This window comes from Rhipicephalus microplus, chromosome X (genome assembly GCF_043290135.1).
Source record: "Rhipicephalus microplus isolate Deutch F79 chromosome X, USDA_Rmic, whole genome shotgun sequence".
Lineage (NCBI taxonomy): Eukaryota > Metazoa > Arthropoda > Arachnida > Ixodida > Ixodidae > Rhipicephalus > Rhipicephalus microplus.
Window position 1 is genome coordinate 494,649,169 of NC_134710.1, and position 14,357 is coordinate 494,663,525.

At 44.9% G+C, this 14,357-nt stretch overlaps 1 protein-coding gene across 1 annotated transcript in view; it reads left to right on the plus strand.

Moving 5' to 3' along the window:
• Nucleotides 1-14,357, plus strand: part of LOC142775543 (whirlin-like) — a 394,676-nt gene that overhangs the window by 248,864 nt on the left and 131,455 nt on the right. The window contains exon 3 of the mRNA XM_075877002.1: nucleotides 7,184-7,312. Within this exon, the coding sequence (XP_075733117.1) occupies nucleotides 7,184-7,312 (129 nt within the window). The remainder of the gene's footprint in view (nucleotides 1-7,183; nucleotides 7,313-14,357) is intronic.

The window sequence follows — 14,357 nt, forward strand, 5'->3', positions numbered from 1 at the left end:
CAAGATCCTGGGACCTTGGACGACGGTCTCCCATACACGCAAAGCCATGAAAGCCCTTTTGCACTTCTTAAGAACCACCAGACTTCACGACCGCTTGGGAAAGAACAGTGTGACACCATGCTGTGTAGTCTCGAGCTGACTATTCATCCTTTTCTTTCTTAATCCTCTTCTTTTCTATCTCTTTCCTTTCTATTATCCTCCCTCTCCCCCACCCCAAGTGTAGGGTTGCCAACCGAGCCAAGCTTGGTTAACCTCCCTGCCTTTCCTCTCTATTTATCTCTCTCTCTCTCTCAGGGTGTACCAGCAATGAAAAAGATGTTACATCCATTCAAAAAGGGTGTAAATTTGGCCAACACCCTTTTACACCCATAAAGGTGCAAAATTTTACCGCGAGTTTGGCTGTATTTTTCGCGTATTCTCATTTTCTGCGCAAGTCATAGTGCTACTCATTCTCAAATTCGGCAGGTGAAATTTATTTTATTAACGTGTACTGCCATCTCATTGAGAGGCATTGCAGGGGTGGGTACAGAATTTGCCTGAAAATTAGGCATAACACAAAACAACTTGGCAAACAAAATGAACACTAAACTTCGTGAAATAATAAGCATATAGAAGGAAAGTTATTCGAATGTGTGGGAGGCAAATGAACATTGCATCATATAACGCTTGTTAGATGGCCAAAATACAGAAAAAATCCTTCCCTCCGAACAATTTTGATATCGCAAGTGTGTATATACACGCACACAAATACGCACGCGAATTTCCCGCGTGCGTAGCATTCGTGATTTTGTATATGTTGATGTATATATATACATATATATATATATATATATATATATATATATATATATATATATATATATATATATATATATATATATATATATATATATATATATATATATATATATATATAGTGCTTGCATTCGTGGCGTGTGTACTGTGCGTGTATATACATGCTTTGAATATTGCCACGTTCCTTTGCTAAAGTTTTGTTATCACCCCGTTACACTACGTTCAGAGCAAGCCGCGCCTACGATGCTCGAAAAGCTTAGAGGCTGTAGTACATTAATTTGTTGTGATTACGCTCACTTCGTGGATATTACATATTATTCTAGAACCAATGGCGCCGCTAGCAATAACGCTAGAACATTCTATGGCAAGTGTATTAACAACGACGCGCTTCGCCGCTTGTCAGTTGATCGACGGCCGACGCTCTGCTCACCGCTATCAGAGCCAGTTCCTTGCTGTAATCTGACTTTTCTTCTAAATGGCCGCAAGTTAGGCTCGAATAAAAATTTTATTATCCGACCAGCCGGTCTCCTGCCTTCAGCCACTTCAGGACCCCGTGACAATATCTTGTAGTGCTAACACGAGCAAGCGAGTGCTCGCAAGCACACGACCTTATACTTATTGGAAACCTAAATAAATGGATGGGTGAAGGAAAAAAGAGTACTTTATCCTATTACAATCAAAGCTACGATTTGCCTGATCTCAAGACACACTGGCCCAGGCACAGATCCATTCTCTAATCAAGTGAATGGCATGTGTATTCAGCTCTTGACGGGACAACTAAACTTAATGGGACACATACAATCGGCAACACGAGTTGCAGCACAAAGTTACCCCGAAAACTGTGAAGGCCTTGCCTGTAGCAGCGTAGCAACGCAGTCCGAAAGTGCTAGCATCTTTTGGAGCTGCCCGTTACACGTGAGAAGTTGCCTTTTTGCACCTCGGGCTCGCTAGACAGTGTCTTCAACTTGAAGTCTGACACGGTTCACCGAAGAGGCTCGATGTTCAGGCGCACAGCTCTACTACTTCCATTGTTTCTCCAGTGAAATACTGTATGCCGATGACAAGCAGGCACTCCGCGGCAAGCACCCTTTCGACTTCGACGAAGCTAGGCGATCTTATGCCACAATCAAGAAACTTCACCGTAGCGCCAAACAAAAGTGCTACTTTGACCCTGTTACCATAGACATCTTTTTTTATCATTGTTGTCAGCACACTGAGCATTTTATGGAGTTGCGAATAGTTGGGAGTAGTTGCACTGACACAGAGTTGTGGCACTATTTCTTTCTCTTCTTTCGTCCACCCATTGCCGCCTAAGCATAACAATAATAGGAGAGTACGCTATTATGCTTAAGGCTCGCCAACAAGCAACTGCATTAAAAGAACACAGAGCAAGTAATTTTAAAATATAACTTCCGTGGTTTGCTTAGAGATGCACATATATAACACATCTCGCTTCGCATGAACAAGTGTAAGGCATGACAAATTTGAACAAATTTTACATTTGGCAATGCAATCTTGTGACACATCAATGTGTCCCTCTAAAGTAGCGCTGTAGCACTAGAGGCTCAAATATAGCTTGCCGGAGGGCTTTGTTTAGGACTTAGTCTCGAAGACAGTTGCATTTCTCGCCATCCACGTTTTTGCTTGCGGTTGTTGACATTTGTTTCACAGCACTGTCATTGCTGCTTGATATACGGAAGAGACGACTCAATCTTTTGTTGAATAGTGGAATTCGTTTTACTGCGATGATAATTATATGGACACTCACGCCTATTTTTTGCTGTCGACGTTGCCGGGGCCGTCATAGTCCGCATATGAATAGGTATATAAAAGACACGCATAAAAAATGATTCATAAAGTTGATCCAAGCTGGCAGAATCGAACGCGCGACTTTCCACTCAGCAACTTGGTGTTAGCCACTGAGCCACGACAGCGCACGTCCTCCGTCGTAGTAACGGTGATATACATAGTTACCGCTGGTGGTACGCCTATCTCGGGGGCAGTATCTGCGTGGTCTCTGGATTTCCAGTGAAATGGCGCGAAGAACGTGCCCGGCGGCCCGCTAGTGTTCTTTGCCTTATCGTGCATGGACTCCCCGTCAGTGGGCGGACACTTATTTTATGGTAGGGGAGAAATATACGTCTTGGACTTTCACCAGAAAAATTGCCTGGTAGTCACGGGGAGCCCAAAGGTCACTTTGCTCAATGCAGTCTCTGCGTTTGAGAAATGAGCACGCTGTTTAAACACAGCGAAGTGACAACTGTGACAATAGTTCATGCCTATTCTGTGTATACCTGTGCGTATACGTTTCATGCGTCCTTTGTATTTCAGCAGCATGTTGAGCATGAAGCTGTGAGTGTTGTTAGCTCGCGCTCTTCCTTTGTGTGTGGTTTCTCTGCATTCTTTTTGCTTAAGGAGAAGGCTGCACTTTTGCGTCTTGTTGCTGTTCTTCGCGTGACATCACAATTTCTTGCTATCAAATTCAATGCATCGCCCTTGCGGCGAAATTATCGACTATTTTGGTCGCAAGCCATAAATAGCATTGTCGTCTAAGGAGTGCGTTTTCCTGCGGAAGCAGTGATGATAATATTTCTTTCGGCATGAGTTTTCTGTTGTAAAGGTGTGTCTCTGAGCTTCCACGTGTTCAGCTGTCTGCTTGTCTAATGTAGTAGATGACTGATCTGTTCTTGAACGTAAGCATGCTATTATTGGCGCTGTATAGTGTCCTTAAGCGACTTCTCGTAACAGTGTGTCGTGTGGCGTGCCACGCTTGTTATTGATTTCAACTACCAGCAAATTAACATTGCGACTTTTGCCAAGCAGTCAGTTTTGGTTCAGCATATCACGTGCCACCACTGTAAGCTGGAGTCCCATACAGAGACACCGGTACAGCACAGAAATGTGATCAGCCTTAAGCGACTACACAATGTTGAAGGAAATACCAATACTGCCACAGTAAACATTCAGTGACCAAGTTTTAGACACGCTGCTTTCAATATTGGTGCCGAACTAGAACATTGATGCGAAAGAGGTCTCATAAGCACACCTTCATTTCTCTGAATTTGGCTTGTCTACGTATTCAGTGCGAGAGCTTTGGTGCACACAGAATATTCTACCGGCTGTGGGGCCAGTGAAACGAAGTACCAGTACACAAAGTTTTTTTTGTGTGTGTGTAAGTGCGCTTTAAGGCTGGTCGGGTTACATGTCTGGCATAAACAGTTGTTGGATGTTGCTGGAGTCAACGTTTCGACAAGCGAACATGTTTTCTTCTTCAAGGATGTAACTGAACAAAAGACAAGCCCACTTGTGTAAACGTTGGCTGTAGCTAAGGATTAGTCAACGTTTCAAATTTTGCTGTTTTGCATCTTCCACTAAACTTTATGTAGCATCAGCAGAATACAGGCCTTGTCCTTTGACTCTGTGGTATACACATTGAAGACGCGTGCGGAGAGCGTGATAAGAAAAGTAACCATTGAGTTGGTTTCAAGGGACACCACGCTCTATGAGAACAAGTATTCTTTAAAGGCACGTTTGGAGATCGACAAGAGCAGCGATACACGCAAAGTAATAAAGAAAGAGTGTAACATTAAAAGCTAATGATGGCCTGCCGCCGATATTTGGTATTTGAGGAGCCGAGACCCAGGTCATAAAGAGTAAAACAAGCAGGCACTGGCAAAAGCAGAACCGTGAGACAAAAAAAACACCGCATCAAACAAGCGATACAAAAGAAGGTGTAAAGGTACGGAAATTAGGAGAAACTCTTGCATACCTAATGCGTTGGCGCTATATGTGCGTGCGGTTCTCACTGCTGGCCTTGGCCTCAGTAGCACTCTAATGACGTCGCAGATTTACAGTTTCCAGGCCGTATTTGCGAAGCCTGTGTGCAGTTTGACGCCCAACGTTGCAGCTAGTGCCCATAGTCACTGGATTGGCGTCGGTGAGACCAAGAAGAAGGGGCTGGAGTAGGGAAGTCCGCAACACAGCCCGTCAGCAGCACGATTTGAACCACCAGGATTTTTTTTTGATTTTTTGCTTGTAATTAGTATATTAGTCTTCTTAAATACCTGCCAGTCTGCAACAAAGTACTTTGCTCCTTAATTGTTTACTGCACATAAATGCAAAGTAGGCCCCAATCTATACTAAATTTTAACAAAAGTCGCCTTGATATGGGTGAGTTGGTGCACTCAGACAAAAGCAGACACATAAAACACAAAGGGCGATTGTCTATGTGTTTTATCTGCTCCTTGTATTTGTATAAGTCGCACTGCATTTGTCTGATTAAAACACTTTTTAAACCTGGAAAGAAGCCAAAGCTTCACCTCACGCAGTTTTATATCAGCCAGCCTTCGATTTTTTTTCGCCTTTAGAGACTGAGAAATGGCCGCTTGTACTGTGGCTACATATAATCATTTTGTCTGAGAAAAGGCACTAAGTCGTTACTTCTTTTGTCGTGATAAAAAAGAAGATACTAGCTCTTCGTAAACTCCCTGCGACTCATTCGACAGCTGTGATAGTGACTGATTCGTATTCTATGTGTTCATTTTTATCATCGCCGTTGGCATCAGCAGTACTACAAACTTTTCAATCATTAATCCCAGCAAACATTCGTCTAGTGCAAATAATATGGGTGCCAGGTCATCGTAGTATACTTATAAATGAGATGGCTGACTCACTCGCGCGAGCATCCCTTGATCTTCCGATTGTGCCAACATGCCTCTTACAGCTGATGTAACAACAGCGAGGTTAAGAAAACTTTCCCTTCTTGAAGACCCATTAAAAGTTATAATGCCGAATCAAGATTTCTAGCATCTGCCATTCGCATAGAATAATAAATTGTGTACCACGCGTAAATTGGAAGTCTCTATAACAAAACTTCGTTGCCGTGTACCACCTCCTAATTTCTACTTAAACAGGTCTGGTCTGGTGCCATTCCCTCTGTGCTCAAGCTGTAATGAACCCGAGCTTATCGATCATTTTCTCCTCACATATCACCGTTTCAAAAGTCGAAGAAAAAAATTGCTTCAAAATTTTGATAAAAAATTCAAATACAACTTACTACTCCTAATATTTTGTCTTTTGGGGCTGCTTCATTAGGACACAGCGGCAAGAACATCTGCGGGGCTCTCTGCGAACTCCTATGTAGCACAAGAAGATTACCTTGCTGAGCCATTAATCAGATTTCCATTTTTACTAGCCAATCTAACGTTGATTATTTACCTATTACACTGTAATGATTTATTCTTCAGAGGAATTTTATATAACAATTACACTTCATATATTCAAGAAATTCAATTATTTATCTTATTTCCTTTTCTTCCCAATGTGCGGAATTGATCCCACCTAGTCAAAACGAAGTAATCCTATTTCCCTAGCCTGAATAACCTAAAGGTTTTGACTTACAAAAACCACCAGCTTTTTGGCCCATCCCCCTTAGTGGGTTAGAGCCACAAAATAAAAGATGAAGCAAGCAAGCAAGTGGAGCAGCTTCGAACAAGCAGTGCATCTTCATTTTCCTCAACCACCTGCTATTCTTCAGCCGCGTACAAATATAGAGAAAACTAGCCGCGAAACGGCCAGATACCCACTTAATGTACACGTCACTATATAAAATGCGAAAAAAAAGAGAGCCACAGTGCAAGTAAAGAACAATACACTATTGAGTGCTGTTGGGCTGCAATAATTTGCGATACATAATAGTCAACGTCATTTATCATTGCCAACAGGAATCGCCGAATAGTTGGCGATTCCTGTTACATGAAACAATTGGCGTTCTTTTGTGAAACGATGAGTGTTATAAAAAAGCATTCTGCACCCCACAAATTAGTGTGTTAGGTATTCTGAAAGTGATTCAGCCAGATTATGCATATAGACTGATGACGTAGCTATGAGAGCATCGGGCTTCGATGCTAGGAGCCACCGAGTTCAAATACCATCGCTGAAATATACCGCAAAGTTTTATTTATGTTCCTTTAATTATGGTTTTGCGGTGTGCACATGCTCAATCGCGCGTGCATGCCTGCATATGTAAGGGTGAATGGGGATGTAAAAGGCTATCAATAAAACAAACACACGTTTATTCCTAAGGAAGGGCTCTATGGTTCCCAGCCATATCATGTGCCACTCATCAATGCTTGACAAATCTGAAAGGTGCTGTAGCGAGTGGCACCTTGCCACTGATGTGATTTCACAGTAAATGAAGGATGCGCGCCAGGATACCTCGCCTGCCTAAAACCTATTGGTCTAGGTTGAAGGATATTAGTGAGAAATGTACAATAAAATGGCCGTCCTAGTGTTTGTTCAAAAAGGCATGATGTTTGTCAACTTAGGACCTATGTGTCGATGAATCCTAGCATGTGAAACCCACATGAATATTTCCGTATATTTACAGGTGCTCGCAAGCCACCGTACTCTGCGGCTCAACGTTGCCTCTCCATCCGGGCCTAGCGGCTATGCTTGGGTGACACGTGACGGCCGGCCCACATCACCGCCAGCGTCGTGGGGAGCACCCGTTCGCAAGGTGGGGAACGTTAGGAGAGTGCACTCCGCTGCCGTTGTGCAGCCCAGGGGATGTTATTTTATATAGCTAGCCAATTTTCGTGCTCTTCTTAGAAAATGCGCAGCATTTCTTAGCGAACTTCGGCCACTTTGAGCGTATCTGTTTATCCAGCCACCCACGACATTGTGCTCTTCGTACCCTATTCTCAATAGTAGTAGTAGCAGTAGTAGAAAACTTTATTATGTGCATAATCTTGACAGGCTAGAACTCCAGTGTCCCGAGAAATATACAGGGTGAAGAGCGAAGTCTATCCGGCAGGGTGGTGCCCCTATTCGAGGGTCCCACTGGCGCGAGCCATCCGTTCAGCTCTGTGAATCAGTCGCAGCTGATCCACCAGGGCTGGACTAGAAAACAGAACCTCCCATTTCTCCCAAGTGCCATTAGATTCGTGTTCTTCGTCATGCTCCGAACACTTCCACGTGATGTGAAAGAGTGTTAGGGTAGCTCCACACCACGGGCATATATCTATGTACGCCGTGGGGTAGATCAGGTGAGGTGTGTGCAGATTTATGTTTATTTTATTTATTTATTTGTACATACTGCAAGCCCTAATCGGGCCCATGCAGGAATGGATACATAGAGATAACATGAGGCATAATAGCGCTCTACAAAAAAAAGAACGAAAGTATTGATGCACATAGAATACTTCATGATTCACACGTATACATTTTTAGAAAAATCAATTTCTTCTAGACAGTTGACAAAAGATTACAGCGTAGAACAATTCACAGCATTGACTGGCAGCCTATTCCAAACACTAATGGGCATCGGGAATGAAGAATACTTATGCGTATTGACACGGCTAGCAGGTTGAAAGATGACCTTATTATGGTTTGTCCTGAGTGAGTGTTTAAATGGGTCCTGTAAGTACAGATTTCGCGGTATCCTAAAATGACCGTGATTGAGTAAGTATAGGAACTTTGACCTAGAAATCATTCTTCGTTTGGAAAGTGGCTGAAGACTCGCTCTATTAATTAGGTCAGTGACGCTTTAATGCCGCGAATAATTAGAGTACATGAACCGTGCAGTTAATTTCTGAATGCGTTCAATTTTGTCTCTTAGGTGTTGTTGGTGGGGACTCCATATTATGTCGGCATATTCTAAGGCAGGGCGAATAAGAGTCTTGTCTGCATTTATTTGACTTGGGCCAGAGCATTTCGCAACCTTCTTCTAAGAAAGTATAGCTTCTCTACCGCTTTTTTGCAGATGGTGTCGATATGAGGTTCCCAACTTAATTTCGCTGAAAGCGTCACACGAATGTATTTCACCTGATCACTTTTAGGGAGTTCAATGTTTTCTAAAGTGTACGAAAAATTAAGCGGATTCTTCTTATTAGTGAATGTGAGACATTTCGTTTTAGATGCGTTCAGGCTCATGCCCCATTTCTGGCACCAAGCGCAAATACTTTTTACAGAGTTATTCAAGCCGATTTGGTCCTCTTAAGATCTTACAACTGTATACACGACACAATCATCTGTGATAAGCCGCATCTGGATTGGTGACTGGATACAAAATTGGATATCATTGATATAAATAAGAAATAGCAGAGGCGCAAGGATTGAACCCTGCAGTACTCCTGAGTACGCATGGAGGCTATCGGACATATCCGTGTTTACGGCTACGCGTTGTGTTCTGCTCATTAACAGGCTGGAAATCCACGAGATTAAGGTGTCCTCAATACCAAAAGCCTGTAGTTTTGAGATTAAATCTTCATGTGGGACCACGTCAAACGCCTTTGAAAAGTCTAAGAATATGGCATCAACCTGACTGTTGGTAATATCAGCGTTGGCGAGGTCATTAGTTATTTCGGCCAGCTGTGTTAGTGTTGACATCCCAGACCTGAACCGATGTTGTTGGTTTTAAATAAGGTTATTCCTTTCTAGATGACTGATAAGAGATTTAAACATTATGTGTTCCATCACCTTACAACACGTGGTTGTTAATGATACAGGTCTGTAGTTGGTTTGTTCAAATTTAGAGCCAGATTTTAGTACTGGAATTATTTTTGCCGTGCGCCAGTCATCAGGAATACTGGAGGTATCCAAAGACACTTTATATATTATAAGTAAATATTTTGAAATCCAGGCAGCATATCGCTTCAAGAATGCATTATAGATAGAGTCGGGACCAGTGGACTTCCTTAGGTCAAGGTTATTCAATAAATGTAATATTTCTTCTTCACTTATAAATATTTTTCCATAGTCTGCTCAACAGAATAGGCCGCCAGTGGCTCTTGCGAATCAGTGTGTGTGAAGACTGACTGGAAATAGTTGTTAAGCTGATTCGCAATGTCTTTAGGTTCAGTAAGTGTTCTACTCCCAGTTTTGATTTGTGCAATGGTTGGTCTATCTTCTGACAAGTAGCGCCAAAAGTTTTGAGGGTCATCCATCATAAAACTTGGCAAACTTACATCGTAAAATTGTGATTTCGCTTCACGTACTTTATGACGCATAGTGCCAACGATACCAACGATTTTGTTTTTATCTCCCTTTGTGCGACGTCACCGTTTCAGTTTTAGTTTCAACTGAATTATCTCGCGTGTTAACCATGGGTAATATTTGTTGATCCGTTTCTTTCTTTGGGGGATGAAGTTGTTGTCGCAAAAATATATTATTTCTTTAAAACACGTCCACTATTCCGCAACACTGTTCAGGGCGCTAAATTTGTCAAAGTTGCATTCTAATATATCTGATACTTTGTCATCATCTGCGCGCGCTTAATCTTTTACGTAAAGGCATGGTCATTTGGTAGATGAGCAAATAACTGTGATGAGGCAAGTCACCAAAGCAACTTATGATCTGAAATACCTTCTTCTATGCTAACTGTGCTGGTTTGAAGCGTATTTTCAACGAACATTAGGTCAAGAAGAGAGGACGACGCTCCAATTCTCGTATGTTCGGACACTAGTTGGTTCTGCGAAAAACTGAACCCAGTGAAAAGCAGCGATTCCGCACTTCAGACATCTCTGCTGTCATAACACATGTCAGTCCAGTTTATCCCCGGCAGATTAAAATCCCCTGTTAATATTATGTTTGACCTTGAGTTTGTGTGATGTGAAAGATAGTCGTGAACAGCTTCCAGATACTGAGGCGCAGCATTGGGAGGGCGGTATACGCCAGCAAGTAATAATGTCACGGGGTCATGACGTGGCTAAAGACAGGAGATTTCATGTTGGGATTTAACTGTTTATTTGGGCGAACCTGTGCCCGGTAAACGGAAAGTCCAATTACAGCAGCAGTCTCGCACAGATAGCGGCGAACGGAGCGTCGGCCTTCAATCAACAACTGACAAGCGGCGAAGCGCGTCGGCATTTATACTCTTGCCGTCGAATGTTCTAGCGTTATCGCTGGCGGTGGCGAAGGTTCCAGAACAATCTGTACCGTTCGCACAGTGGGCGTTATCTTATCGGAATGATCTACTACAGTCCGGAACCTTCTCGAAAACTGCAGGCGCGGTTTGCGCTGAGAAACGTGTGGTGTTTTGGGACGATAGCAAAAACTTGGGAAATGGAACGTGGCATTGCCCCCCTCTGAAAAAAGGCATCGTCCCGATGCTTTAACAAAAGATGAAGGTACAATAATAATGCAAGAAAGTACAATGAATAAATTACGATACAGCAATGTTACAAAAAAACACTGTTTCAGTTTGTTAACGCGCATGACACGGCTTGAGGAGCACGACATGGACGACTTCAGGTCGCGATCGGCGTCGTTGAGAGTTCGTGATGCCATCGGTGGCAACCTCGTAATCAAGTGGGCCGAGACGTCGAACCACCCTGTACAGTCCGAAGTACCCTCGCAGAAGCTTTTCACTTAGTCCACGTCGGCGTATCGGCGTCCACACCCAAACACGTTCACTGGGCTGGTATTCCACGAAGTGTCGTCGAAGGTTGTAACGGTGGCTGTCGGTCGTCTGTTGATTCTTGATACGGAGACAGTTGTCGGGCTTCTTCGGCGCGTTGAAGGTACTCGCTCACATCGAGGTTTTCTTCGTCGGTGACGTTGGGTAACATGGCATCGAGCGTCGTTGCCGGGCTTCTTCCGTAGACCAATTTGTATGGAGATATCTGCGTCGTCTCCTGCACCGCCGTGTTGTATGCGAAGGTCACATACGGAAGAATGGCGTCCCACGTCTTGTGTTTGACATCTACGTACATTGACAGCATGTCGGCGATTGTCTTGTTAAGCCGCTTGGTGAGGCCGTTGGTCTGTGGGTGGTACGCTGTCGTCCGGAGGTGGTTTGTTTGGCTGTATGCCAAGATCGCTTGAGTTAAGTCGGCAGTGAATGCCGTTCCTCTGTCGGTGATAAGGACCTCCGGGGCACCGTGACGTAGGACGATATTTTCGACGAAGAACTTAGCTACCTTGGATGCACTGCCTTTTGGCAGGGCTTTTGTCTTGGCGTAGCGGGTGAGGTAGTCGGTAGCTACCACGATCCACTTGTTTCCGAAAGCCGACGTCGGAAACCGCCCCAGTAGGTCCATACCAATCTGCTGGAAAGGTCAGCAAGGTGGATCAATTGGCTGCAGAAGTCCCGCTGGCCTTGTCGGCGGTGTCTTGCGTCGCTGACAGTCCCGACATGTCCTCACATAACGAGTGACGTCGGTGGTAAGACGTGGCCAGTAGTACCTTTCTTGTATCCTCGCGAGCGTGCGAGAAACACCGAGGTGCCCGGCCGTCGGATCGTCGTGCAGGGCCTGCAGGAGTTCTGGTCGCAGAGGTGAAGGCACCACAAGGAGGTACTTAGCTCGAAGTGGTGAAAAGTTTTTCTGTTGTAGAAGACCGTTTCGTAGAAAGAACGAGACAAATGCGCGCTTGAATACCGTCGGGACTTCGGCGGTCCTGCCTTCGAGGTATTCTATTAGGGCCTTAAGTTCCGGGTCGGCCCACTGTCTTTCAGCGAAGTCGACGGTAGTTATCGTTCTCAAGAAGTAGTCGTCATCCGGGTCGTCGGGTAGCGGTTGATCGACAGGCGCACGAGAGAGACAGTCGGCGTCGGAGTGTTTTTTGCCGCACTTGTAAATGACAGTAATGTCATATTTTTGAAGTCTCAGGCTCCATCGTGCGAGGCGACCTGAAGGGTCCTTCAAGGTGGCTAGCCAACAAGGGCGTGGTGGTGGCTCACAACTTTGAAGGGCCTGCCGTAGAGGTAGGGGCGAATTTCGACGTAGCCCAGATGATGGCGAGGCACTCTTTTTCTGTTGTGGAATAATTTGCTTCAGCTTTGGATAGCGATCGGCTGGCGTAACTAATAACCCTTTCAAGTCCGTCAGCCCTCTGCAGAAGAACGGCGCCAAGACTTACGCTGCTTGCGTCAGTATGTATTTCTGTCTCGGCGAATTCGTTGAAATGGGCAAGTAACGGAGACGTCTGGAGGCGATGTTTAACTCCCTGGAAAGCGTGTTCCTGTGGCGTTTCGCACTTGAACACCACGTCGGCCTTGGTAAGGTTAGTGAGAGGATCGGCGATGTGGGCGAAGTTTTTCACGAATCGCCTATAATTGGCGCACAGGCCCAGAAATTGGCGCACGGCTTTCTTGTCAGTGGGCGGCAGGACGTCAGCGATGGCGGCTGTTTTCCGTGGATCCCGACGAACTTAAGACTTGCTGATAACGTGCCCCAGAAAAAAGAGCTCTTTATACGCAAATCTGCACTTTTCTGGCTTTATTGTGAGTCCGGAAGTCTTGATTGCTTGAAGTACAGCTTTAAGGCGCCGAAGATGCTCGTCGAAACTCGAGGAAAGCACGACGACGTCGTCCAAGTACACAAGGCAAGTCTGCCACTTCAATCCTGCCAGTACTGTATCCATAAGGCGTTGAAAAGTTGCAGGCGCTGAGCAAAGGCCGAAGGGCATCACCTTAAACTCGAAGAGGCCGTCCGGTGTTATAAACGCCGTCTTCTCTCGGTCTTTTTCGTCGACTTCAATTTGCCAATAGCCAGTCTTGAGGTCCATTGACGAAAAGTACTTGGCGTTATGGAGCCGATCAAGTGCGTCATATATTCGTAGGAGATGATACACGTATTTTCTTGTGATTTTGTTCAGGCGGTGATAATCGACGCAGAAACGTAGGGTCCCGTCCTTTTTCTTCACTAACACCACACGGGATGCCCATGAACTCTTGGATGGCTGGATAATGTCATCCCGCAGCATTTCATCAACTTGTCTCTTCATGGCCTCACGTTCTCGCGTCGAAACCCTGTACGGACTCTGATGGATTGGCCTGGCATTTTCTTCGGTTATGATGCGATGTGTCGTGATTGGGGTCTGCCGAATTTTCGATGACGACGAAACGCAATCTTCGTATTGTAGGAGCAGGGCCTTGAGCTGTTCTTGCTTATCGTTCTGAAGTCTGGGATTGACGTCGAAAGCTATGGGAGGGGCTTGGTGCCTCTGAGCAGGTTCCGCGGAATCGGCGAGGGCGAAAGCACTGGTGGCTTCGACAATTTCTTCGATGTATGCGACCGTTGTTCCTTTGTTCACATGTTTGTACTCATTGCTGAAATTCGTGAGCATAACCGTTGCTTTGCCTCCCTGCAGCTCTGCAATTCCTCTTGCGACGCAAATAATTTGGGTGACCAACAGATGCTGACTGCCTTCAACGACGCCTTCGAAGTCAGGTGATTTAGGAGCGCCGACTGAAATAATGACGCTTGAGCGAGGCGGAATGGGGACTTGTTCTTCCAGCACATTCAAGGCATGGTGTCCTGACGGCGTGCGCGGCGGTAGTGCTTCTTCTGTGGATAACGTTATCAACTTTGCTTTTAGGTTTATGACAGCACCATGGAGACATAAGAAGTCCATGCCAAGGATGACATCTCTCGAGCAACGCTGTAGGACTACGAAGTCTGTAGGATAAATACGGCCGTTAATGGTGACTCTCGCTGTGCAGATTCCTGCAGGCGTTACGAGATGACCTCCGGCTGTGCGGATTTCAGGGCCTTTACAAGCTGTTCTAACTTTCTTTAACTTCGCGGTGAACGACCCACTGATGACAGAATAGTCGGCTC